We start from the raw sequence: 27,278 nt of genomic DNA, 5'->3' as shown, positions 1-27,278 counted from the left end.
ATGTTTTAACTCAGAGGGGGAGAGATGTCAATCTGCCCTTTGAGGAGAGAAATTAGGTTATTTGTGAAACTGTTCTCATTCAGTTTTATATTGCATTATAATTGCTGCATCTTAGGTTAAGGTGACTATTGAGAAATATTTAAGAGGAGATTTATTAAGCAAAACAGTTGCTATGCTGTATGGCAAATTCAGTTAAATTTAAGCCAAGCAGGTGATCAGAAAAAAATAATCAGATTTCTGAGGTGCATGCATGAGTCCAAACATGTCCAGATCAGTCCTTGATTCTTAGGGGGTGGTAGGGTGGGGGGAACGTAGCAGTTTTGTTTTTTACGATGGAGAAGAGGTCTGCACAGCCTGTACCTAGCTAACAGATACTGTCAGGGGCACTTTAAACTATTTATTTTTTTTAAAACAATGCGTCCCCACACATCTTACCTGTAGTGTGATTGACCATTTTTCTACGTGGATAAATAACAGTGCCCTCTCATCAGCCTATCATCTGCTTCTACTGACCATGTCTGTGGAGGCATCAGGCACTTTGCCTGTGATTTAATTTGAAAACAGGGAATTTATCAAAATGAAAAAGTGAATGGGCAATGTATGACCCACTCACCTGTTCCACCTTAACATTTTTTGAAAATTCTCTTTTTTCCAATTAAATTACTCCTGCTACCACTATGGCACAGTTTTGTTTTGTTTATAATTGAAGAACGGTCACTGACACTACAGACTGAATATGTGGAAATAACAGCAAAAGTAAAAATAATTAATAAGAAAGCATTCTAAAAATAAGTACTCTCACTTTCTATTATTTTTAATCCAGATATTTAATAATCTAATTTTGGAAACTCAGAATTGGCATTGCATGGCTGATTGTGCAACCATTAGTCCTTACAATAATATAGCTGCTTCATTAACTGAAGTTGTTTTGGTGCTTACTAACTGTTTAATTAACTGAAGTTGTTTTGGTGCTTACTAAATAGTTTACTTGCTATTCTTGTATAGAACGTTGACTGTTTTTCATGCTGTACCAGCTTGTTTGAAACTATGATGTTTGTGAATTGTTTACACTAAGTGACTTTGAAACTGACTTGTCATTAGTAAGCGATGTTTACAATTTTCCCCCAAGATCACTATTTCTTCCAAAAGTATTAAATTGACTGCAGCCTATACAATTTGACATTTAGTGAATTAATCCCTCTTGTTTTTAAATCAGTCTCTGTCTCCAAATTAAATAAAGTGTACTCACTCTACTGATGATTTGCGCTGTAAAAATATAATTCTGTTTGCTTTGTAAAGTCTTTATGTTGTATAATTGTTACATTAGTGCTATAAAAAGTTCATTATTATTTTTATTCAACCCATCATTTAAAATCATTGTACATAGCTAGCTTTAGGCATTTATCGAAATGTGCTTGGACTGTGCTGCATTCCAATTATTTGATAGCTTAATGGAATTACTCTGTGAAATATCTTTACCCGAGCGCCAAGCTACATGTGAAAAGGACAACCACTTTATGTAACAGCACAAAAAGTAAAATTAAAAAAGAAAACAAACTGTACAAATGCGAGAGCAATAAAAATAACATTCTATGTCTGTGTTGATCTCCTGATAGAATGAATTTAAAACTTAACCTTTCATATACAAGAGCATATTAGCAAAGAACACTCAATGGTTATAAAAGCAGGTACATGTTGTGTAACAGTCATGTTTTTTTAACGCAATACGTGTGATTCTTTATGGGTGGGTACAAAATTCCTGAAATCTATGCCATTATTGTGGTTCTCCTAAAATAGATGCCTTTAGATCAATTAATCGTGTTACTGCAGTGGGTGTAGTATATTAATCAGAAGAGTTTTGCTAAAACTGCAGTCACAAAAACCTTAGAGCCCTCCTGTGTGTTGGTTATAATTGAAACTGTAATCTCCATTTTCTGTTTATCTACTCAGCATTTGCTGCAACTGGTGATCAGAGCCAAACTCCTATAATTGCTGTGTCGGTCACGGTGGGTGTTATTCTGCTGGCTGGCGTTGTTGGTTTTCTTCTCAGTGGAAGGTATGTAGAAATGTATTTTGTTATTGTATTTGAACTGAGATAATGCATTTCGATTAGAACATTTATCTACTCGCACATTTCAACTTCTAAACACTCTCTTAGTCTCTTGTATGATTAATGCTCTTGTTTCAGTTTATGTTGTGATAATTAAAGAGAAAATACAAATTTGCTTGTTGTAGGTCACCATTGACAACCTCACTTTTCAATGTGCAATTATTTTACGAACTGTACTCTGTCTCTGTGCTGTCTGCATATTGGACAAGCCTAATTTTTAGCCTTAAAGAGACGTTGATATTCATTAAATGGCAGAGGCCTTTTTAAATCTGCAAATAGTTTTTTAAAAGGGTTACTATGAAGAATTGACACGGGAATTTGAAATGTTAGTCCAAAAAAGCTGAATTTGAAACATTACCCAACTTTTAAATTAAAGGGACACTTTAGGTACCCATACCACTTCATCTCAGTGAAGTGGTCTGGGTGCAGTGCACCTTTCTGTTTAACCCTGCAAAGTCAAGTATTGCAGTTTTTGAGCAACTGTATAATTACAGGGTTTACTCCATCTCTAGTAGCTGTCTTCCACTGTAGGTGATTCCGGGTCCCTAAGAGAGTTTTACTGCTAATGGACCTTTGCATGAGGACGACTAACATCTTCAAATTCCTCATAGGAAAGCACTGATTCAGTAGTTTCCTGTGGGGAAGCGTTAATGTTCGCACAGCAAGCACCGCATGTATGCATTAGGTCCACAATTGAGGTGATGTAGTGGGAGGAGGAGACCTAGCCAGTGCCGAGTGAGCCTTGGGACTAGAAAAAGGTAAATCAGAGGTGGGAGAGACCTTTGAAGTTAGGGCCACTGTAGCTTTAGGAATACAGGTTGGTATTTACAACACAATAGTGTGGCTTTAAGTTGTTCTGGCCAAATATTTGAAATTCTCACCTATTATTATTATTATTATTATTAACATTTATATAATGCCGACATAATCTGCAGGACGTTACAAGTATGGAAAGGGGATGTTTAGTGGTGAAGGAAGACCTGCTCAAATGAGCTGACAATCTATGAGGATTCAAGGTAGGCATACATATATTGTTACCTCTGCTCCACGCAGCCGACATACAGATAAGATGACCAGGAAAACACAATTCACGATTCACTGACTCAATGGAAGGATCAAAACAACTTCTAAACGGATGGCATGAAGTTATGAACAGTCAACTGGTGTGATTGTTTAGAAATGAATCAGAAACGACAGGGGGTGCACATCAAACCATATGTAAAATAGGGTAAAAAGGGGCTAATACTTAAACATAATATCAATCCACAAAGAAGATGATGTATACAGCAAATCAAAAAAGATTAAAAAAACACTTCCATAGCATAATACTGTATAGATCATTTTAAAATATTTGAAAGACAAATTCTAACTTACCATATGCAGAGCCACTTATAGTAGGCTCTGACTAAAATGGCATGTAGATGGCAGAAATGCCTGGCTTTTGGTCTCCCACTCTTAGTATCCTCTGAATATGGATCAAATATAGAGCATAAAAGTAGGGAAAAAATACTTTTATTCCAACAGATAAAATAATTGATCTATGCATACACAGCAATAGAAAATAGATAAAAATAGGTCAGCAGGTAGCGTTTCAACCGTTAGGTCTTCCTCAGGTGTATACCTTATCCTGCTGAGTATGTCCATATATATGTCCCAAATGTAACAATTTGGCACCATCTTTCAGCTTGCCGCACGTCATTCCATACCCGGGTCCGGTATTCTTTAATAAGACTTGCTTCCAGGTTATGTCCCTGATGTTGCGTTATGACGTCCCAACGTAGGAACATCACATATCCGTGTTACCCTGTCCGTCTCAGTCAATTCACTTATATGTCCGTGGTTGCCTAGTATCTGACTTATGAGTGAATTGACCCTTATGGGGTTTGTGTCTGGTGTTTTGTCCTATCACATGTCACATATTGCATTCATATAATCGACTCATAAAGTGCCACAAGAAAACTCTGCACAACCTTTCCTGACAGATAAGAGACATACTAGGCAAGGCACATTGGGTGCACAGCATAATTGCACCTATCTGCTCCCCCTATAAATATTGCAAATTACACTTTATCTGAAACTCTATATTTCCCTGAGATTTTCACAATGACTTTGTGTGTGTTTAGAAAAAAAAAAAAAGAAAGCTTTTTTTAGCCTATTCTGGTGTTCTGGGACTCTTGCCATGTTTTATGTGATATTGTTGCCTTGAAAATGTAACACTATCAAGATCTGCACTTACGATTGCCAACTCCAAAATTGTAACTTGTGCAGGTGAATTGGTGCTTTAAATGCATTGTTTCTATATTATAAATTTGTAAAATTATCCGTGCACATCCTTATGCTCGGAAATAGGGCACATTCCTATTACCAGTTAAAACCTCTATTAAATAAGTATATAAATAAAAATTCTTGCATTGTTTAAAGTTCAACTTTTAGAACATTTTGTCTCTTCTGAATCAAGCTGGTGGAGTACATTTCCGATTATTCATATTTTTGAGTAATTGTAACAGCTTCAGTCTTGTCAAATTATAAAGCATTTAAATATTCCCTTACTGAAATCTAAGGAATAGTTGATATGTGCCCTCTTAGAAGCTCTGCAATGACTGCCTGGATAATCAGGGTCAAATTAAGACATGGCATATATAAATATATATTAGCATATTGTGTAGTCTTACTTTCACAACATGCAAACCACTAATAACTGATTCTTAATGACCTATTTATACTATTAAATAGGTTTACACATTACACCTTACAAAGGTGCAGTTACTCTTTTCCTAGCACAATTACTTTGTTATTGCAGCTTTACATACTATGTGTTTGTTATAGTTTATTTGAGGGTATTTAACTGTGTATACACGTGTGTATCGGTTATATTACATTATCATGGTTATCTACTAAGCTACTACTGAGCTTTAACATAATTAACATGTTAAGTATTTACAATACCAAAAACAAAACATGAGCAGCAAATAAATAAATAAGCCTGCATCTTACGTTAAGTATCTGGTTGTTTAGGTTGTTATGGTGAACCACTATTGAAGAGTTTTAATTGTTGAAAATCCTCAACAGTTGATGTTCACTATCAGAGCTGCCATTACAACTCTTTGGGGCTCTTAAAATCCGGCCACTACTGATACACTCACACGCTCACCCCTAAACACCGATACCATACTCACGGGCAGATTAATGGTTAGACACACACACATTACAATACTGACACATACTGCCAGAGAGACAGACACACAAAAAGAAACTGCATGCCAGACATACACTCTCAGGTAAATACACACAATGCCACCATGCACACTTTCAGACACATACACAAACATACTTACACTGCAATAAACATACCAAAAAAATATAAGCCACTCTCCTGGTTTCCTGCCGCTTGTAGTAGGAAGGTGGCATCAATTGAATTTCGAGAGAGAACCAGACTGCAAACTTTGATACACTGTTCTTTGCCACAGTTTTTTCACACACTATGAGGATGTGCTAAGGAGGAGAAAGGGGGCAGTCAGCACACCCCAGTAAGGGGCCCACACAGGGGTTTTGCAATGTCGTCTGGTTAGGGGAGATAAGCCTTAATATGAGACCTTGTGGGACCTTGAGTTCAATTGGATTCTTATTGGGGTACTAGCTCTGCTCCCCTTTTGAAGGCCCTATTAGCTAAGTCATTAAACCCTCCCTCCCTCCTATTCTTACCATAAGAGCACCGGGGTGCTGCTCAGTGGTACATTGCTGCACCTCTGTCATTGTAATGTACTCCACACTGTAAAGATGTTCATCACTAAAAAGAGGGCTATAAAGTAACACTCCAAGCTCCCTAACAGTCGGCTAATTGCTTTCATCCAATGAGCTATGGACTCATTGTCATTAGTAATGGAGGCAGATAATGACTCCCAGTGTACCTCAGGGAAGAAGTCAAACTGTTCAAAAATGTTTTGACTACTTACTTAGGGGAGGTGCCAGAACATACCTGGTACCATGACCACTACAGTGAGTTGTAGCGGTTTATGGTTCTTGGAGAGTTCCTTTAATGTCACTGTAATATTTTAATTACTGTGTCATTAGAACATGAATATAATGTTGCTCTCCCTTTAAAATTCAACATTTAACGTACCTACATACCTAGGTCTTAACATGAAATATTTTCCACCTTGAGAGTATTCGAGCTAGCCATCATGTAGATCCGCATCCATCACAGCTGGCTATAAGAAAGATAATAATTTAATACCAGCGTTACAGGGAATAATTTGTTGTCTAAGTCACGAAGGTACAGCTTGTTTATCTGTTTGGTAAATTTACTGCATCTGAAAGAACTATGAAAAACAATGTTTCACGGAACAGTTTTCTGACACGCGGTATTAGCGAAGCTGATCTATGGCTGCATTATCTTCCTAAACCCACTATACCATTATAGTATTATGCGGTGTATCATGTTGAGACATGTTTTTATGACACTTTGGGGATTTTCAGGAATTAATTTTGTATGTTAATGTGACATGCTGCCGTATACATTTATAGAGCTCCAGAGATAAGGGAATGAAAAATAAGCTGCTTTTACTGCGTTTCTTTAAGCTTCCTTTAGATAATAAAACATGAACCATTTAACAATTACAAAGCCTTTTTATATGCCTACTCATTGTCGTGTTTGTTTAAATATCTACAAGTAATTTTTCTTATGATAAATACTAGTTCATCATTTTTGCAATTGGAATAAGAATTGATTTATCTTGTGCATGGCTCTGGGAAAATATACAAGCATGACATTTTTTTAATAAATATTGTTTTCAATGAATTAGATTAATTTCCTGTTGAATAGTAAGATGTATAAATTGGTATTTTTGCCTTTTTCAAGGAATTTAAATAAAATCTTACAACTGTGTCAAGCGTATTATGCAATACAAATTTGCAAACCCGTGCAATTTTTTTAATTTTATTTGTAAACCATGCGGTTTAGAACCTTTGTGTTCCCATTGGAATTCCCACTAAGTGCATCTGAAACTCCTGCAAGACAAATGTATTTCTCATATCCAATACAGCCAGTTGTGCATAAATGTTGATTATTTTTTTTCAGACACGATATTTGCAGTGCAAATCTAAAAAAAAAATCCTGACATACAGATGCAGAATCTCTTACCTTTTTTCATTATATAATCATAGATGATTCTGGGGGTTTAGGAGTGGACACACTTCATCCTGATGTTTATGGGCATGAGGACAACAGTGAACTGCTTATAAGAGATCAATTATAAGTTAGCCCTAGTCTAATTTGTGGGGTGGACTCTTTATGGTTCTTCAGACGTTCTCTGATTTTTTTTATGCTTTTATTTTTCTAATTCTAGTCATACATGTCTTTAAAGAGGATTACTTGACGTGTATCCCTGAGAAGTCCTGGAAGTTTATACACATTTATTAAAGACAGAGTGATGGGTGTGATTCGTGTTAGGAGACAAGTGTTTGAAACATAGCAACAACATGTATTAAAATTATGGCTTTTACAACTGGTATTAAGAACAAATTCGCACACATGCTTCATCCATCCTGAGTGTGTTTGTATTTCTTGAGTTTCTGTGAGACTGCCTATGTCACTGTGAATTTGTGAAAGTGTAAGTGAGAATGCCTATAGGCATGTATTTGGAGGTGTGCGGGACTTATGAGGATTTTGCTTTGTCTCTAAGAGTGTCTGTTAAAGTGTGAAGTTGTATAAGAACCTAAGGTGCTTGATATTGCTTATTTCCCGGGTGGAATGTGAGCGGGTCACTGTCTAGGAGGTGTGTGGTGTGTCTGCGTGTGAACATGAGAGTGTCTGTGAATAGCGTCATGTCCTTGAATTAGTATATGTTAGTCTCCCTTTAGAATAAGTATTAGTAGAATAACTTTGTATATAATTAAATCTTCCAATTAGTAAAATTATTTTAGACCATTTTATATAAAGTATTATTATAACAAATTAGAAAGAGGGAGTAGGTATTTTGGGAGATCCACACTTTTGAACAGGGCGTCTTGAGCCCTAAGGGCAACCGTGTTAATCCACAATAAAAAATACATGTTTTTTATGCTAAAACTTTAATTCCCTAAAGAATATGTTCTATTGGCATTCATTCTTTCAAACTCATGGCATTTTCTCAACATGCACAGTTATATTATGTATTTTATTTTCAGTAGTTAGACAACTTTTGGTTGATGTTATTAACTACCACCTGAGTCTGAAAACCATTCCAGCATTCTAGTGTTCTGGGTATTTTCTATATTTTAAGTCTATATTATTTGAGTCACTGATTAAAAATGTAATTGATGGAATACTTCTTGTGGAAGGCTGGATAGCTACCAATTGTAAACCCTTGTACTTTTATGCAAATTGGCACCTTTCTAGCATGACAAATTGCACTACATTACATAATATAATTATACCTACATGAAATGCTGATGAAGGTACTTTAAACTGCTGAATATAACATACTCTAAATATAGTATTGAAAACTAAATGCAGCGTTCAAATCATCATCTCTCTGCTGTCACAGTAGCAAAGGTTTTTACCTAACTCTGGTCCTGAAGCCAGTTAAATGTGAATTCCCAAGCCATGCTCAGAAATAATTAGTTAATCATGAACATTTTTATACAAGCTGTGATTTCTTCATGATTTAATAAATCTACCCTGCAGATATGGAACACAAAAAAAAGTGTGATCATTTGAAACGATCATGTTGAAAAATGCTTCTTTAAAGTTCATGTTTTGACTTTTTGTGTTAGATTTATTTGGGAAAATAAAAATGAGAGACATTTATCAGGTGGGACTGTATCTTTAAAACCTAATCTGCAAACCCCCTTCTAACCTAGATGATAATTAAGTGATTAAAACTACTTTATATTTTAGCCTGAAGGAATCTATCTATCAACAGTTTACAATATTATAAGAGGAGAACAAGTACAAATTGTTATAGAAACAGTAGGTTGGTGAGGACCCTGCTCAAACGAGCTTACAGTCTATAGGAGGTGTAGTATAGAACACAATAGGCTAGGAGATAGCAATCAAACAAGGTGGGAGTGAAGCAGAACTGGAAGAGAGAGAGAAATGCTGCCCTTTAGGAAAGAACAAGGGTAGAATTTATTCTGGAAGGCCATAGGCTTTCCTGAAGAGATGGGTTTTGAGGCGCTTCTCAAATGATTGAAGACTAGGGGAGAGTCTGATTGTGGTAGACAGGCTGTTCCAAAGAAAAGGAGCTGTCTGCGTGAAGTCCTGCAAATGTGAGTTAGCCATATGGGTGCGAGCAGTGGACAAGAGAAGGTCATCGACAATGCTGGGAGACCAAGAAGGGGCATACTTATGAATCAGTGAAGAGATATAACAGGGCTAGAGTTTTTCAGTACTTTTTAGGTAAGGGTTAGTATTTTGAATTGACTCCTATAGGATACAGGAAGCAGATGTAAGGACTGACAGAGGGGTGAGGGGTGAGAGGAACGACTGAAGAGAAAAATCATTCTGGCGGCAGCATTTATATCTATCTATCTATCTATCTATTTGTCAAACTGTGTGTCCATCCTTTCTTTCTGTCATCCTTTTCATTTATCTCTCTGTAAGGATAGAACATTTTAAAAATCAAAACACACACCTCAATCACCCCTAATGAGCCAATTACCACAGTTGTAACACACATATAAGTTATAGTTAGTTGTAGTCTTGAACCATAAAAAAGCAACTTTTAAAAATGACACCCATTTTGTGAACAAGGTACTCTCTGTAGAAAAAAGCTGAAATACCCCTAAAACGGGGACTATGAAGTTTGTCCTGAAAATATCCAAAAAGGGGATAACCCTAAATATAAACTTACAAAAGAAAAAGAGAAAGAGATCCTAGGACAAAATGTCCAGGATACACTGGTAGAATATATCAGAGTGGACTGTTACTGATCAAAACCATACATTTATTAGTCATCATAAAAAAAAACAAAAAAAAAAAACACAACACATTACCCCATAAAGAGGAAAAAAATAAGCTCAAAGGGCTAGGAAGGGAAAACCAAATAGAGGGGCAATACCAGAGGTTAAGCACTCCTATAGGGCATATGTGTCACCTATGATCGAGATATAAATATCTGTAAAGCCTATAATGTCTATAATGGAGACTAATGTGCAGTCAATCAGTGGTAGAATCCTAAAGGGAATAATATCCACACTATAAAGACATGAGGCTAAACCTTCAAACCCTCTGGTCCCAAATGTAGCAAAACTCAAGGAATAGCAGAACTATTGGTAAACAATAATAAACATAGATAAACAGCTGTTAGGAAGTAATCCCCACTACACTGTTGCACATATTAGCGAAAGACTATCTACTGCTATTCCTATGTTTAACGCTATTAGATCATAGAGAAGGCAAAGTCTCTGACTAAGCTATGCTTGAATACGGCTTCAGTTCCCCATTGTAACGAATATATACCCCAACACGCAGGATTCAACTTAACAAAAGACAACACAGAGTTTCACTCTACACTAATATTGATCATGCTCTTGGCCTCAGAGCTATTTCATATTATCTCTCATCTCTCATCTGATCCTCTATTACCGGAATTACAGGCTGATTTTATTTTGAAATTCACAGAATTTATCTTAAAGCATAATTATTTTGAATTTGATGAAGTTTTTTATCTACAAACCAAGGGGACTGCGATGGGGGCGAGTTTCGCCCCATCCTATGCCAATTTGTTCATGGGCCTCTGGGAGAGCACCATGATTTTGGAAAATTCGCATTGGAGGGGGCGACTCGCCTTCTATCGCAGGTTCATTGACGACATCCTTATCATTTGGAGGGGGGGTTGGGAAGAATTAGAAGATTTTATCTCCTACCTAAATGATAATTTATGGGGACTTACCTTTACTTACCATAGACATTTGTCCACCATTGATTTTCTTGATCTCACCCTGACTGGTTTTCAGGGGAGAGTTCTAACTAGGACCTTCCAGAAGAGTGTTGACGTTAATGGATATCTCCATGCTGATAGTGGCCACCATCCCACTTGGATCCAAAATATCCCTTCTGGCCAATTCTATAGGTTAAGGCGCAATTGTTCCTCCCTTATGGACTATGAGAGAGAGTCACTCGTTTTATGTCGTCGCTTCATAGAAAAAGCGTATCCAGCTGAGCAGATCAGACGGGCTTATTTGAGGGCAGGGGCACTAAATAGAGAGGACCTTGTCCCTCCGTTAGGCCGTTTAAAGAATAGGGTAGGGCCACTTGATCAAGAGTCACACTTGATTAGGGTGTCACACAGTAACAATCACGAACTTATCCTTAACCTTTTGGATGAATATAACTGTCCACAAAAGAGGAGAGCTAAATACAATATCAGTACTAAGGATGTGGGGGTGGGGATTTCTCCTGTCTTTACTACGGTTTTCAACAAATGTTATGATGATATTATTAGTGTCGTTTATAAATACTGGCCTATCCTTAGAAAGGACCCTTTACTTTGTTTTAGTATTCCAGAACTCCCGAAGATTACCTTTAGGAGAGCCCCAAACCTGAAAAATATATTAGCCCCCTCTAAACTAAGGGACAATGTGGAGGGGCCAGCTACTAGTAAGAATGGTGTCAACAATTTACGTTGCGGGCGGAGCAGATGCCTGACCTGTGGGTTTATTTGTCATAATACGTCCACCTTTAAATCATATAGGGGAGAAGAAACTTTTGTGGTTAACCATAGGATTACATGTAGTACCCCCTTTGTTGTATACCTTTTGATTTGTCCGTGTAATCAGCATTATGTGGGACAGACCACCAGACCCCTGAAATCTAGATTTAGAGAGCATAGACTGGCTATATTGAACAAAGATAGGAGATCTTCGGTTGCTCGACATTTTGAGTTGTTTCATAATAGTGACCCGGCATCTATTAAAGTGATGGGAATAGAGTTTATACCTCCCACTAGGGATTTTGCTATTAGGAAAAGACACCTGATCAGGGCTGAGTCCTTATGGATTTTTAGGTTAGACTCCCTCACACCCAATGGCCTAAACGAGGAGATAGAACTTTTTTAGTTTGAGGTCCCTTTTCTATATCTAGTTGGTTCATTGAGGAAAATTATATAGCTATATTATTGAGATGTAACAATAATATAGGGGGCATCTGCACTGCATTCTCTTTGTATGGAGATGTTTTTTTCCCCTGACCTAGATTTTTGCTGTCTAATAGAATTTATTATAAATTTCTTTTATATTATGTGTATAGTTTTAATGGAGCTTTATATGTTAATATTAAATCAGATTGTGTGGAAATAATTCGCTAAAAAATTTTTGTTTATATGCTAATGTTAAATCAGATTGTGTGGAACCAATTTGTTAAACTGTTTACCTGTGTGTTAAACTGTCAGTTTAGTGTATGTATCATTAGCACCTGTTCTATGTTTAACAGGTTTCACTGATGTAGCTTGATTACTGATAATTATCCACTCCGGGGTTCACCTGCTGGTTTTATCTTGAGCAGGTATTTAAACCCTGGGTGGTGATCTAGGCACAAGTACTGATCTTGATAAAGTCCCACAGTTTGGGACGAAACGCGTTGATCTGTGGGCTGCTGGCTGTTCCTTTCTTTCCATTTCCCCTGGGTTTGACGTCCTGTCTTCATCTTTGGCTGAATACCGCGGTCTTTTTTGAAAATACCGACCGCGGTTTCTATCTGCTGGTTGCTGTCTGGGCGGTTGCTGTACCACTCTGCACCTACTTTGTCCATCTTCACGGCTTCACCTCCACTGTGGTCTTTTTTGAAGATCGCAGTGTGAGAGAGTTGGAGTTCCCATAACGAGGGTTTATCTGGTTGCTCTTTGATCCGCCCAACATCACCTTTATTCTGCCTACCCAGGGAGGACTTCCGGACAATTACTGTTTTTTTTCATTTTATTTTATTTCACTTAGTATTATTGTTTCTTGTCTCTTGTCTTTTATTTTTATATATCTCATTTATTCATCTTCTGGTTATATCTACCTCAGGTGGGGGCCCACACCGAGGACAGATATATATTTTTTCCCATTTATTATTACTATTGTGTTTATTGGTATATAATTTTTTTGCTTTTTTTTTTTTGTATCCACCCTACCTTCACTTAGTGATCGGACCTCTATATATATATTCTTTATATTGAGGTTATTCCATCTTTTTGGCCATTCAGTGCAGTTAGTTTGTGGATACATTTGGTGTCATTTAATTTTTTTATTTTTTATTTTTATTTTTTATTTTTTTTTGTTATTCTGTTTTATGAGATTTTTGTATTTAATTGTCCGGTTAAGGTATAACAGTGGTGATCGGAATTAGTCCTTTGCTGATTTATTTTTTACTTAATTAATAAATTATTTTTCATAATTTTTATACTATCTATCTAGTTTTATAATCTTAAGCGCACACACCCTATTTTCCATTTCTGAGTATATAACTCATCAAGTCGCTAGAGTGGGTGTGTAGCTGCTACTCTTCTTTTTTATTCATTTACTGATTTATTTGTGGTGTTATCACTGCATGTACCGTTTTCTATAAGTTTTTTATCCCCACTACACTGTTGCACATATTAGCGAAAGACTATCTACTGCTATTCCTATGTTTAAAGCTATTAGATCATAGAGAAGGCAAAGTCTCTGACTAAGCTATGCTTGAATACGGCTTCAGTTCCCCATTGTAACGAATATATACCCCAACACGCAGGATTCAACTTAACAAAAGACAACACAGAGGAGAGATACGTCTACCGGACCTTAGAATGGCCGGACTCGACGTATAATAGAGGAGACAAAGTCAGGAACGATCCGAGGTCAAGGGCACAGAGAGACAGCGTAAACTAGGACTAGCCGGGGTCTGGTACACAGTAAACAGCAAGCCGGCAAACAGAACAGATAAGGATAAAGAGATAACGTAGTCAGAAACAAAGCCAAGGTCAATACGAAGGAACACAACTGAACACAACAAGCGCTAAAGGGAACTGCAACAGAAACCACGATAGGGCAGGGAGTAAGGGGAGAGGTAAGTTTAAATAGCTTCTAAACAACTTTGATTGGCTCCTGTCATATCCACACCCCCAAAAAGTGTCTGGGGAGTGTGGCATGACATGGGCCAATGGGAGCCTTTTGACAATTTAGGCTCCCACTGTCTCTTTAAGAGCGCGCCCGATACCCGCGGCGCGCTCTTAGATTCAGGCGGGACACGTGACCGCTTCTCGCAGTCACTGCCCGCCTTCCTAGTGAAGCCGTCGGATGAGCCGTGCGCGGCTCGTGCAGCAGGACCGCGCACGGCTCAAAGAGAGGACCAAGGCCGACCCCTGGATAAGGTAAGTAATGCTACACCCATAAAATAAACAAATAAAGAAACACCCCAAACAGTGCTGAAAATAAAGGAGCTGTGGATTTTAAAAAATCATAATAATAAGTGTAACGCGGTTCTCAAAGGCTATCCTTTTTTTGTTTTTTTTATGATGCCTAATAAATTTATGGTTTTTATCAGTAACAGTCCACTCTGATATATTCTACCCGTGTATCCTGGACATTTTGTCCTAGGATCTCTTTTGCTTTTGTAAGGTACTCACTATAAAATAATTGCCCTTGAAGAACAAATAGGAAGATTCCAAAAGTATTACTAGCGGAAAATAATAGATTTCTCACATGCAAAATAAAATTGTACAATACGATAACATTAACAATAATACTACTACAAATAATAATTTATCTTTTTTGTAGGCGATGTGGGTACAGTAAAGCTAAACAGGATCCGGAGGAAGAAAAGATGCATTTTCATAATGGTCACAGTAAGTACATTTAAACTGTCTTTTAAAGTGTAGTTGTTAATAACGTATGTAGTGTAATGAATCTATGGGCACTGTTCGCTATTTTGGAATAGTTGGATGCTTGGCAAAATCTCTCTGTAGCCATACTGATGAATTGGAATTTAGACTTCCACATTATCAAGTGTGAATCTACCCAACCTGATAAATCAATATTAGCCTGAGAGCATCGGACTAATCCTTCGGTAGCACTATCATTGCCATATGGGTTGACAACAGTTAAGGCCACCTTATTTGGATTTTACTGTAATTTTGAGATTGGACATTATATGCATAAGTCATACATATAGAACATTGTCATTGTGATAAACACACAGTAAACCATTTGGTAAGTAAAACACAAATGTTACATCCAAAATAAACTGGGGTGACTTTATAGCAGACCTTGTCAATAAAGCAATTTGTTGTATAAAGAAACACAGAAGAACACTACCAAAGGTCAAAAAGCAGCAATATAAGCACACTCAATTTTCACAGGTTATTTTTGTCAAAGTAGGGCATACATGGAAAAATGACTGATGTTAACATGATGGAAAAAAACTGCATGGAGTCCCTGCTCACTGTATGAGCAGCTGACTTGATTCCCAAATGATGCCTGCTATGAACAGGGTTAGTCACTAAAGTGAGAATTGTCAAATTAAAAGGGAATTCTAATTGAATTTCAAATTTAAGGCCAAAGTATCTGAAGTAAAAGCAAAACGAAATTGAAGAATATTTCAATATTTTTCTGTTTTGGTCATCATTTTGAAATTCACCTTTAATTCACTTTAAATACCTGGGAAATTCTTCTTTCATGGATAACCCTGTTAGTGTGAAGCCACATGTTTAGAATTGTGGTATGCATTGTGGTTTGTTTGGGGGAGATTTAATGGCTGTATGATCCACTGCAGTGAGTTAAATATATTCTTTAAACTGGTGGTAATTTTGACATGATCATTTAGTTTGTGTGTGTGCCTACCTAATGATAAACTTTAAAATCTGAAATAATGGTCCAGAAAAGGATCTGATCTTTTTTGTTGTTGTGGAGGATAATTTTGCAATTTTACAGAAAATGTAAAAGGATGCAAACTTTTTTGGGCCAAAAACTGCACAACTTTCAGTATTTCAGTATGCCTGTTGGCAATATAAACTTTTACCTTGAACGTTAATAAAATGCATTTACGATGTCCAGGTGCTTTAAGATTGCAATTATTCATCATGTTGAATCAATAAAATGCAATCCAAGTTTATATTTTTATGGTTTAGCTCTTAGACCATTTTGCAACTTATTATAATTGAAGAATTGCATTGTATCTCATAGAATGATCAGTGCATGTTAGGCATCCATATATTGCATCCCTAATAATTCCTATTAATTCAATAAGCATACTAATGTCTAACACGTTTTGTGTTAATCTACAGTTAAATTACCAGGAATAAAGACATATATTGATCCTCACACCTACGAAGACCCAAACCAAGCTGTACATGAATTCGCCAAGGAGATTGATGCTTCTTGTATAACCATTGAACGAGTTATTGGAGCAGGTACATAAATGCTGTTAAATCTTTAACGTTACTGCATTAAATGATTGCATTTTTAGCAAGAAAGGCATCACTATTACAGTACGGCATAAACTGTTTTGTTCATTGTGTGGATAGCAGCTGGAATACAGCTGCGTGATATCACTCACCATTAGTTTTATAGAGAAAAGGAAATGGGCTGTGCATTCGAAAATCCGTTGACTATGTAACATTTTGTCTGCCTGAATGAAGCCAAAACACTGGTTTGCTAACTCCTTGATATCCTTAGAACAAAACTATTATTATTACTATTATAACTCCCCTATCTCCACCATTGTACCTGCCACCCTGGCATTTTTATGGTGTATTTATTAATTCTCTAAATCTGTTAAGGCAATGGCAATATAATGGTTATCATCTGTGGTACTTTCTTTGCTGTCTTATCATTCCTACAAGTAGAGTAGGTTCAAGATGAAAAATAAGAATATGAAATAAGATTACAATATAATAATTGTAAATTAATACAACTGAATACTAAAACAGCTCAAAATTGTAATTTATGAAATAGGAAATTCATAATACTTAATAATGCAAGTGGTTAAAATTTAAGCCCGAACATATGACAAGTGGGGATAAGTGGCATTTAACTCACATTCACATTTAAGGAGGAACAGTGCAATTATCCTGAGACACATAAACAATGTATAACTGTCTTCTTGAGCAAAAAAAAATAATGTGGATTATAATAATGTGGTGAAAGTATTGCAAGAAGAATACATTTATGTAGATGGAGGACTCAACATGTTATGGTCAGATGGTGTGACCAATTAACCATTTTTGGATATTTTCTGTCATTGTTTTGTTTTTTGTTTTTTTGCTAATGACTCACTGAATTTTTTTGGTGCAGGTGAATTTGGGGAAGTTTGCAGTGGACGAATTAAACTTCCTGGGAAAAGAGAGTTTCCTGTTGCAATCAAGACTCTTAAAGTTGGATACACTGATAAGCAGAGGAGAGATTTCTTGGGTGAAGCAAGCATTATGGGCCAGTTTGATCACCCAAACATCATCCACTTGGAGGGTGTAGTGACAAAAAGTATGTAACTAATAATGTTATCTTCATTGTTTCACTCGAATCCCAACAAAATGAGATTTTAGACATGCACGTGATTGTATTCACAAAATCCATCTTTTAGCAGTTTTGGGCAAAGTTTAAAGTTGCAATGAAATAATATGAGTGGTGGAGTGTTGTGAGTGGTAATGTGTTGAGTCTTACCCTTTAAGATCCAATCCTTTTTTGACATTAAAGGACCACTATAGGCACCCAGACCACTTCAGCTTAATGAAGTGGTCTGGGTGCCTGGTCCCTCTAGGATTAACCCTTTTTTCTATAAACAGCAGTTTCAGAGAAACTGCTATGTTTATATTAGGGTTAATCCAGCCTCTAGTGGCTGTCTCATTGACAGCCGCTAGAGGCACTTGCGCCCTTCTTACTGTGAAAATCACAGTGAGAAGACGCCAGCGTCCATAGGAAAGTATTCCTGGTATGCAGTGGTTAGTACCTACCAAAAATGGTGCATGGAAGCACGGGTGAACCTGTTTCAAAGTCATGGCCGCCCAGGACTCATTGATGCACGTGGGGAGCAAAGGCTAGCTCATTTGCGCCGATCACAAAGAAGAGCTACTGTAGTTCAAATTGCTGTAAAATGCTGGTCAAGATAAAAAGGTGTTAGAACACACATTGCATATAAGTTTGCTGTGTATGGGTCTGTGTAGTCATAGAATGGTCAGAGTGCACATAATAGAAACCAAGAGGGCTACACTCACCTGAACATGCATACATTATAGGGTGCTGCTGGGGCCAAAATATACAAAATCCAGAATCCAGTGCACTCGCTTATTCACTAAACAATGATTTCAAATCTTAGAGACTGTAATAGTTTTCTCTAAAAACACCTCACCTGGGCAAAAAAAAATTGAGGTTTAGTTACATTATATGATCATATATTGCATAAGCCTGCCACATGGTGCAGCGCCCTATAATGTATGCATGTTCAGGTGAGTGCAGCCCTCTTGGTTTCTTTTATATATTTGGGAGCCCAGGCCAACTCCTTGGTTTTGCACCCCTCCCTGTCACAGGTGCCTCATTCCAGGACCCTATTTAGCCTTGACTTGCAGAGAGTCCCAGTAAGGAAAGATTTCACAAGTAAGTGGATTAATCTCATAAGAGCAAGCATTAGGCTGCTAGAGTAGGACCTGCCAAGAATGGGGTATATTGACGGTGTGGCAGGCTTATGCAATATATGATCAGATAATGTAACTAAACCCCGATTATTTTTTGCCTAGGTGAGGTGTTTTTAAAGAAAACTATTACAATCTCTAAGATTTGAAATCATTGTTTAGTGAATAAGCGTGTGCACTGGATTCTGTATTTTGTAGAGTGCACATAATGACTTCTGTCATCCGCAGAAAGTCCCTGATCTTATGAATCACATTTTTCTTTAGATCAGATGGATGGCTAGGTGCATGTGATTTGTGTATCTGGGGAAGAGATGGTACCATGATGCACTATGGGAAGAAGGCTGGTCTGCAAAGGCAGTGTTATACCCTGGATAATGTTCTGCTGGGAAACCTTGGGTCCTGGCATTCATGTGGATTTTAATTTGGCACGTACCACCTTTCTAGAAGTTGTGGCAGACAACCTAAACCCTATCATGGCCATCGGGCACCCAGATGGCAGTGGCCTTTTTCAGCAGGAAAATGCAACCTGAAAAAATTGTTTAGGAATGTTTTGAGGGCAAAGAGTTAAAGGTGTTGTCTTGGTCTCCAAATTGTTCAGCTCTCAGTGCAATTGAAAGTCTGTGGGATGTGCTGGAACAACAAATATTATTAATTGAAGCCCCACCTAGCAACTTTCAGGACATGTGTGGATGCCTCAGACTTGTTTTGGCAGCATAAGGGGGAATCTACATAATATTAGGCAGGTGATTTTAATGTTGTGGCATATACATACATACATACATACACAACACACAAGGATCTGTACACAATTCCTGGAAGGTGAAAACATCCCTGTTCTTGCATGGCCAACATACTCACTGGACATGTTTGGGATGCTCAGGATCGACTTATACCACAGCATGTTCCAGGTCCTGCCAATATCCAGCAACTTCACACAGCCATTGAAGAGGAGTGGACCAACGTTCCACATGCCACAATCAACAACCTGATCAACTGAATGCGAAGGAGATGTGTTGCACTGCGTAAGGCAAATGGTGGTCACACCAGAAACTGACTGGGTTTCGGGACCCCTGGGCCCTCACAATACAGTAAAACTGCAAATTTTAGAATGGCCTTTTATTGTGGCCAGCCTAAGGCACACCTTTGCAATAATCATGCTGTCTAATCAGCATCTTGATATGCAACACTTGTGAGGTGGATGGATTATCTCGGCAAAGGAGAAGTGGTCACTAACATAGATTTAGACAGATTAGTGAACAATATTTGAGAGAAATAGGACTTTTGTGTACATAAAAAAGTCTTAGATCTTGAGTTCAGCTCATGAAAAATGGAAGCAAAAACAAAAGTGTTGCGTTTATAATTTTGTTCAGTGTATATATATATATATATATATATATATATATATCACTTATATAATTTATAGACTTTAGTTTTTAAAGCTGAAACATTTTATATGGTGTTCTTTTACTATTCCATGTAAATTTAAATGATCTTTCCATTTTATTGTAATATTTTCCTTATGATCTTGTTAATGCTGCCGCTTAACTCTTAATGTAACGCCTAATTTACTATGTTATTTGTGTCTTTAATTTCATGCTTCCTGATCCAGTTCTAATGTGCACAGCAATTACTTTCAAACTGTCGTACACGGATGAGGAAATATGAACCACAAATGAAATTCAGTGATGGTGGCCTTTTTTGGGATGAGTTCAAATGATGGGAATTTCTTGGAAAAAAAACATTTTATATATTATATTGTTTTAAGGCATTTTTTTTTCTTAAAAGCCTTGCCTTAGTACCTAAGGCTGTTTAATCTACCTATGTTGCTTTGTCTCTTCAGTATTTGTAGTGTGTTTGTATTATTCTGATACAATTAATTTACGATACAACTAGTTTTTCAAATGAGAGAAAGAGTGCTTCATTTTATTTGGTATTTTAACATTTGATAAAGACATCTTCACATGAGGATAGTTTTACGTTTTGAATAAAAATGTTGCAGTATATTAACTTAGTGCTTGTCATCTGCATTGGCTGACTTAAATGCAAATGATAAATTGTAGATATGTTTGGATGGCATATCTGTGATTTTATGCAAATTGGCCATAGACTGCTAAATAGTCAGATTAGTACTGCATCCATTCTTCAAGTCATAAGTTATGATTATTGTGTTAAGCAGCAAAAAAAATATCATAGCATGGTCGGATGGGGTGGTGGAAAACATAATGTTTTATTGGTCAAATTCATGAAGACCCTGACTTAAACAGATACTTTTGTTATCAAAGGAACTCAGCAAGAACTATGTTTCTATGTTTCTAAACACCAAATGCATTAGCAGGTAATTCCTACAGAATTCAGCAGGTCAGAAAGACGTAACATTGTGCTTGACAAGGTTCTGTCTCCCGAAGGAGCATTATGGGGGTAACTGGAAAATATCTGAAAGCTGTAGTAAAGTTCACGTTTTAACTTCCCATTTTTCAGGTATGAGTGAGCTACTCATGGTCCATATACCAAACATATGTCTATGCCATTGTTAGTTTCAGTCCATAAGAAACTTTAAATTCAGATTGTAAATATAACATTTGTAAACATAACATAAATCTATTGAAATCAAATAAAAATGTAAGCTTTAGAAATACTAAGAATTACTTTTTCTAAATTTTTGTTTACCATAGGTAAGCCAGTAATGATTGTAACAGAATACATGGAAAATGGTTCACTTGATACATTTCTAAAGGTACGTTTCAGATTTTTTTTCAGCTCTACATTTACTAAATTAGGCATATATCTCTTTGCATATTGAAACTGTTTTAGTATTCTACCATTCTATTGTTGTATTTTTAATTTTAAAATTGAAATAAATGTTGGTAATACATTTGTATAGTCAAATAATAATTTACTTTTCTATTTTAAATCTTGAGTAAGTAAGCAACAATGTTTTTGTTTGTGGGTCCAACCTGTCGGTGGATTCCACATGTCAATATATATTATAACTAGAGCAAAAGTGATCTATTTTGGATAAGTATAAATTATGTAATTGAATGTCTGTATGTAAGCTATAAGGCAACAGTTAAATCATGGTTTTGGTGATGATATCCCTTGTGTTTTAGTACTTCTTACAAGGGATTCCACTGGAAGATGGTGTGGTTGAGAATAGAAGGATGTAGGGCTAAAGTCTATAACATATGATAGGGTTATCTCTTGTACTTGAATAGCAGTTGTCCCACTAACTTCAATGTTTATCGTCTACACTTATGCAATTCGATAGAATCCATTAGATTTGATTATGATAATTAATGATAATTGGAAATACAATATTTCTGTTGAATAATTAATGCCAACATTAGAGGTATAATGAATATATAATAAAAGAGCAATGCTAATTTCTACTTGCTTGGCCCCATATTTTGGACATGTAGGTTTAGGGTTTTCCATATCAAAAGTGATGGAGTCCTGCATATCTGTACAAATTTTCAGATATCAGTTTCCATGGATTCTTTTTTATCAATGTGAGAGGGACAAAACACAAATTCTAAGAAACATGTAAACTGATGATTTGAGTGATGGAAAGTTCTTTTTTTTCTGCAGAAAAATGATGGCCAATTCACTGTAATTCAGCTGGTGGGAATGTTAAGAGGAATTGCATCTGGCATGAAGTATCTTTCTGACATGGGATATGTACACCGGGACCTAGCGGCAAGGAATATTCTCATAAATAGTAATTTAGTATGTAAAGTTTCAGATTTTGGCCTGTCCCGGGTTTTGGAAGATGATCCTGAAGCAGCATATACAACCAGGGTAAGACATCTTTATAGTTTTAATACATCTTTATAACTCTAAAGCACTTTAAGTAGCAATCTGTTTTATTTGTATTTAAATCATATACATGACTGTTATGACATAGCTGGCATACTATGCAAATCACATTAATCTTATGATGACATGGGTGAGTCAGTTGAATACTAATTTTAGTTCATATGGTTCATATTCCATGTATTGACATTAAAAGCCATGTTTTGTGGCTAAAGGATCCTAGCTAAATGTGATCCGCATAGGTAATAAAGCCATGTATTTGCCTCTTTTCATGTAAGTTAGATAGAAGTTTATTCAGTAACCCCTTAAGGACCAAACTTCTGGAATAAAAGGGAATCATGATATGTCACACATGTCATGTGTCCTTAAGGGGTTAAACAGCTTTAACTGAAAATTGACTCAGCTGGACTGTTTTGGATTCAGTCTTGCAATTCAGTTGTGAGTTTTTTTTGTGTGAATGATTCTATATAGTATTTTCAATATAGATTAACCTGTTGCCAACAAGTTCTGTTTGCCCTTTAAGAAGAAGTCTGCCATCCACCCCAATCACCTTGTATATGAGTGGTTGGTCAAGTTTTGCATGAGGAAATTATCTATTATCTAATCTATTCTACATCTGTGACGAGACCAATCTCGCCACTGTGCATTGGAGGAGTCTGGTTGCCCGCCTGCTGCCTTTAGACTATGGCCCCATGTTGAAACACTTGATTTTCCCCTGCAGAGACACGAAAGCCGGGTCATTCGGTACTTGCCCTATTTGAACAGTGATACCCCAGATATCCCATTCGTATAATGAAAGACTATGTGAAAGACTTTGGCTCCATGGCAATTGAATTGTATTTATGTGATCTCAGCGCCATTCAGTAGTAATGTGCGCTCAGATATAAGCTATCTGGGGATATGTTGAATGTACCTGTTTTATGCAATAGCTGCACAGTTATATATTTTTATGTATTTTATTGTCTTTTGCTACCATGTGGCTAATGGAGTTTTGCCTCTGTCCTCGGAGTTAATTGGATTACTTCCCAATTATCTCCAGGATAGAAGACTCTGTGGAACTGGTTTTGGGCAGAAAAGCCATGCTTCATTTGGTCACAAAGGACTTCGATCTAACTTTTGACCCACTGGACAAATTTGTATGAATTTGACGTATGTTTGTATTTGGAGTATGCTGATGTTGAAAATGTAAGTTTATGTGAATGTGATGCATACTTTTAAAGTTATGAATATTGTGTAAAACTGTGTATTTTCCTGCCTGTGATAATTACATTAACCCATTGTGTAATCGGTTTATCGGTTATACGTGTTTATCGGTGGTTTTACAAAACCCTGTGGGTGGTACTAATGTGTAAGAATGTGTATATAAGAACAATAAAGCCACAGCTCTGTCTGTTCCTGCTTGACTCATTCTTGGGGGTTTTATTGTATGCTGTTCCAGTTTGACTGCTAGGAGTGTAAACATATTCGTATGGTTTTTCCTATTCGGCTGTTTACAGCATTCGTATGGTTCCGGTTCAGCTGTTTACGGCATTCATATGGTTTCCTGTTCGGCAGATTGGTGTCTTTGGTAGCTGCCTGTGTATCTGGAAGGGGAAAATCCTCTAAACGGCGTTTAACCCCTTTTATGCCCGGGGTGCCGTTACAACATCCATCAATCAGGCTGCCTTGCGAAGGAACCTATCTCTAATCCACATCTTGCACGCCATAGAAGCCAAAAAAAAAAAACACTTTACATTAAACCGTATGCACTTTTAAATATAATTCCTATTGTCAATGTCAAATCTTATTTGAGATTTTACAGAATATTCACGTTCCTTACAGTTTTGATTGTTACTGCCATCAATGTATTAAAACAACTCAGTTTCATTATCTTTATATGCAATTGTTTATTTCCTTATTAGCATATTGTAATAATAATTTAGATAATGAATCATAATTAATAAGCAAAGGAGTATATATATACGAAAGTCAAAATTGGAAGAGAAATAAAAAATGTTTCAAGGAGGTTAAACTATGTCAAACTGTCCGTTCACAGTACTCATAGAGAAGCAATGGGTTGGAACTAGAAATGTCTGGCCATTCAAATGCTCTTAGCAGCATCAAATTCTAGGACTGAGTTCCACTCAGTTCTGGAGGAGGAAATGCCTATAGTGGCTGTCAGAAAGACAATCACTAGAAATGTATTTAACCCAGTAATGTAAACATTGCACTTTCTACTAAACTGCAACATTTTACATTACAGGGTTAAAATGATAGGACCACTTCACACAGACCATTTAATTGAGAATTTTTTTGTGATCTATTATTTAAGCGTATTTTAGGGTGTATATTCACACATAATGTAAACGTGGATTTCAAACCATTTTTGTTACCTTTTATTATAAAAGATAAATGTTTCTGAGGCAGTGCAGTGTTTATCTATGACAAATATATAACTAAAAAATGAAATAAAAGTTTTGTCCACCTACCCGTCTAGGGAGGGAAGATACCCATCCGATGGACAGCTCCTGAAGCCATTGCTTTTCGGAAGTTTACCTCTGCAAGTGATGTCTGGAGCTATGGAATAGTCATGTGGGAAGTCATGTCCTATGGAGAAAGGCCGTACTGGGAGATGACAAATCAGGATGTAAGTGCTTTGTATAATTTTTGCTGCACATACATACAAGAATACACATAGTCATACATACAAACGCACACTCATATTTATACAATTCTGTCTTTTGGTCTCTTTCTTTCTATTTCTTTGTCTTTCACTCTTTTGATCTGCCCATATGTCCAGTCATGTTCATATCTCAACAAAACACAATCATTGTGCATTATTTACCATTAAAGATAGATGTATATGTTAGATATTACTTATTTTGCTGCGAGCATGGAAAACCCTGAGAAACTAACAGTGGTGGGATATAACGTTCTGAACAGTTCATCTGATTAGATGTCCAAATGTCCATGCTTTTGTTCAGGTCTTTGAGTCATCCCCAAAAAGCAAAGTATGCAAACTATTCCCTTGAAGTTTGGATCCTATGCCATACATTGGTATTACTGTGCATATCCACTCACCACTATTATTAAATATTATATACCTACTTTTATATTTTTTTTTCCCATAGAGAGCTTCAGATCAGGAGAACACATTTGTCATCGTATTGATCTCAATTAGATATAAGAAATTTTACGTGATTTATCAGTCACTTCATATGCTGCAGAGAGACATTAAGAGTTGAATATCCAATTATTAGGAATGGTTTATTTACATGCATGTTTTGTACATTATATATATGCAATGTATATTGAATGGATAACAAATTAGTGGTAAAATCCACTCAGAAGTGTTACGTAAATGTTGCATATAGAGAACAAATTCCAAGCCATGAAAATAGGCAAGTTTTCTCTTCCAGCTGGAAGAATCACAGTTGAACTGATTGCAACCTCTTTTTTTATGCAATAACAATGCCCATAAATCAGTGCAACGCTTTATTACACACTGCGTCATCACCAAATCAAACCATAATTAAAGATGCTGAAACATGTTTCTAAATGTAATTAGCTTGTCTAGAATAAGAAATGTACGGTACCTTCACGCATCAGATGTACTAAAACTGATCACCTAATCAGATGCTGATACTGATTGCGAGAGCATTTCTCTGAATCAATCGAGGGAACTGTTTATACACTGTAGAATTTCCAAGAACCATTGTGTTAATGAAATAATATAACGACAAACAATATGAATTAGAGAACTGGAAACACTACAACTATTTTGATGATTCTTTCCTCTCTGTCAAATTATGAATATTGTACAAATATGGCATTCACTTACAGTTGTTAAGGTAGGAGTTAGCAGCTTGCTTGGTTGATTGACACAGCATCTGCCATAGTAATATTCAAAGAACACTTGTCATGCAAAAAAATGGCACTGTAATGCTTTTTAGATAATAAAATGTAGTGTTTGCATAATGTTAACTAGCTTTCTTTAAAATCTAGAATCTGCATTTTCCCCCCATAGATATAGCCATCAGTTTATTCCTCTTTGCAGTCTGTAAACAGGTGCACTAGTCTGCATAATACACCATCACTGTGTGCCTAATACGAGGTGGCATTCTAAGTACATGAGATGGTTTACTCATAACAATATTGGTAGAGGTGGAGGCAATACTCAAGTATATAAATATTTACTCCATACATTTGCTGGCAATTTTGCTAACTTCTACCAATTGTTTTAATTAAAATGTTTTACCAAGACGGATACATTGAGATTGTCTCTCATTGTTATAATTTTGATATGGTTATTTATGTTACTAATGTCCACTATGTAGTTTTGATTTTGTCAGCATCGGAAAAATGAAATTGTTAGGTTACCCCAACAGAAGTGCAATCTATGACCTGAATATTTGAACAGGTATTTGAACCTGTCATCTTACCTTCTGGTCCTTCTGGTCCTGGTAGTAGGTAGCCCAATCCTCGCTCTGTTCCTATCCTACTAGAAACCCTTCTAGTGATGTGAGTGGATATACAGTTATGTTGATGTAGTACAGAATGATATTAAAAGTCACCAGGACTACTTAAAATACATTATTTTCTTTATCAAAGCAACTACTTTTCAATATAGGAGATTTTACATTCTGGTAGCATCCACAGAATACTGCTGAATATTTAGGTGTGTTGCATGTCTTTGCATATACAATACATCTTATGCTGATACTTCTATCCCTCACCCTTGCTGTACAAACTTCCATTTTTTCAAGGGTCTCATCTTTACTCAGGTGATTAGGTTTCTCCATTCTCTTGGGAGAGTA

The 27,278-nt window shown here is 36.5% G+C and overlaps 1 protein-coding gene across 1 annotated transcript in view; it reads left to right on the top strand.

Moving 5' to 3' along the window:
• Positions 1–27,278, top strand: part of EPHA5 (EPH receptor A5) — a 260,679-nt gene that overhangs the window by 219,418 nt on the left and 13,983 nt on the right. The window contains exons 8-14 of the mRNA XM_063458735.1: positions 1,951–2,056; positions 14,828–14,895; positions 16,333–16,458; positions 17,342–17,527; positions 21,345–21,406; positions 22,258–22,467; positions 24,959–25,108. Coding sequence (XP_063314805.1) covers positions 1,951–2,056; positions 14,828–14,895; positions 16,333–16,458; positions 17,342–17,527; positions 21,345–21,406; positions 22,258–22,467; positions 24,959–25,108 — 908 coding nt within the window. The remainder of the gene's footprint in view (positions 1–1,950; positions 2,057–14,827; positions 14,896–16,332; positions 16,459–17,341; positions 17,528–21,344; positions 21,407–22,257; positions 22,468–24,958; positions 25,109–27,278) is intronic.

Source organism: Pelobates fuscus, chromosome 6 (genome assembly GCF_036172605.1).
Source record: "Pelobates fuscus isolate aPelFus1 chromosome 6, aPelFus1.pri, whole genome shotgun sequence".
In the NCBI taxonomy this organism is placed as follows: Eukaryota; Metazoa; Chordata; class Amphibia; order Anura; family Pelobatidae; genus Pelobates; species Pelobates fuscus.
The sequence above is the reverse complement of the archived record's forward strand: the minus strand, read 5'-3'. Positions and strand labels throughout refer to the sequence as shown.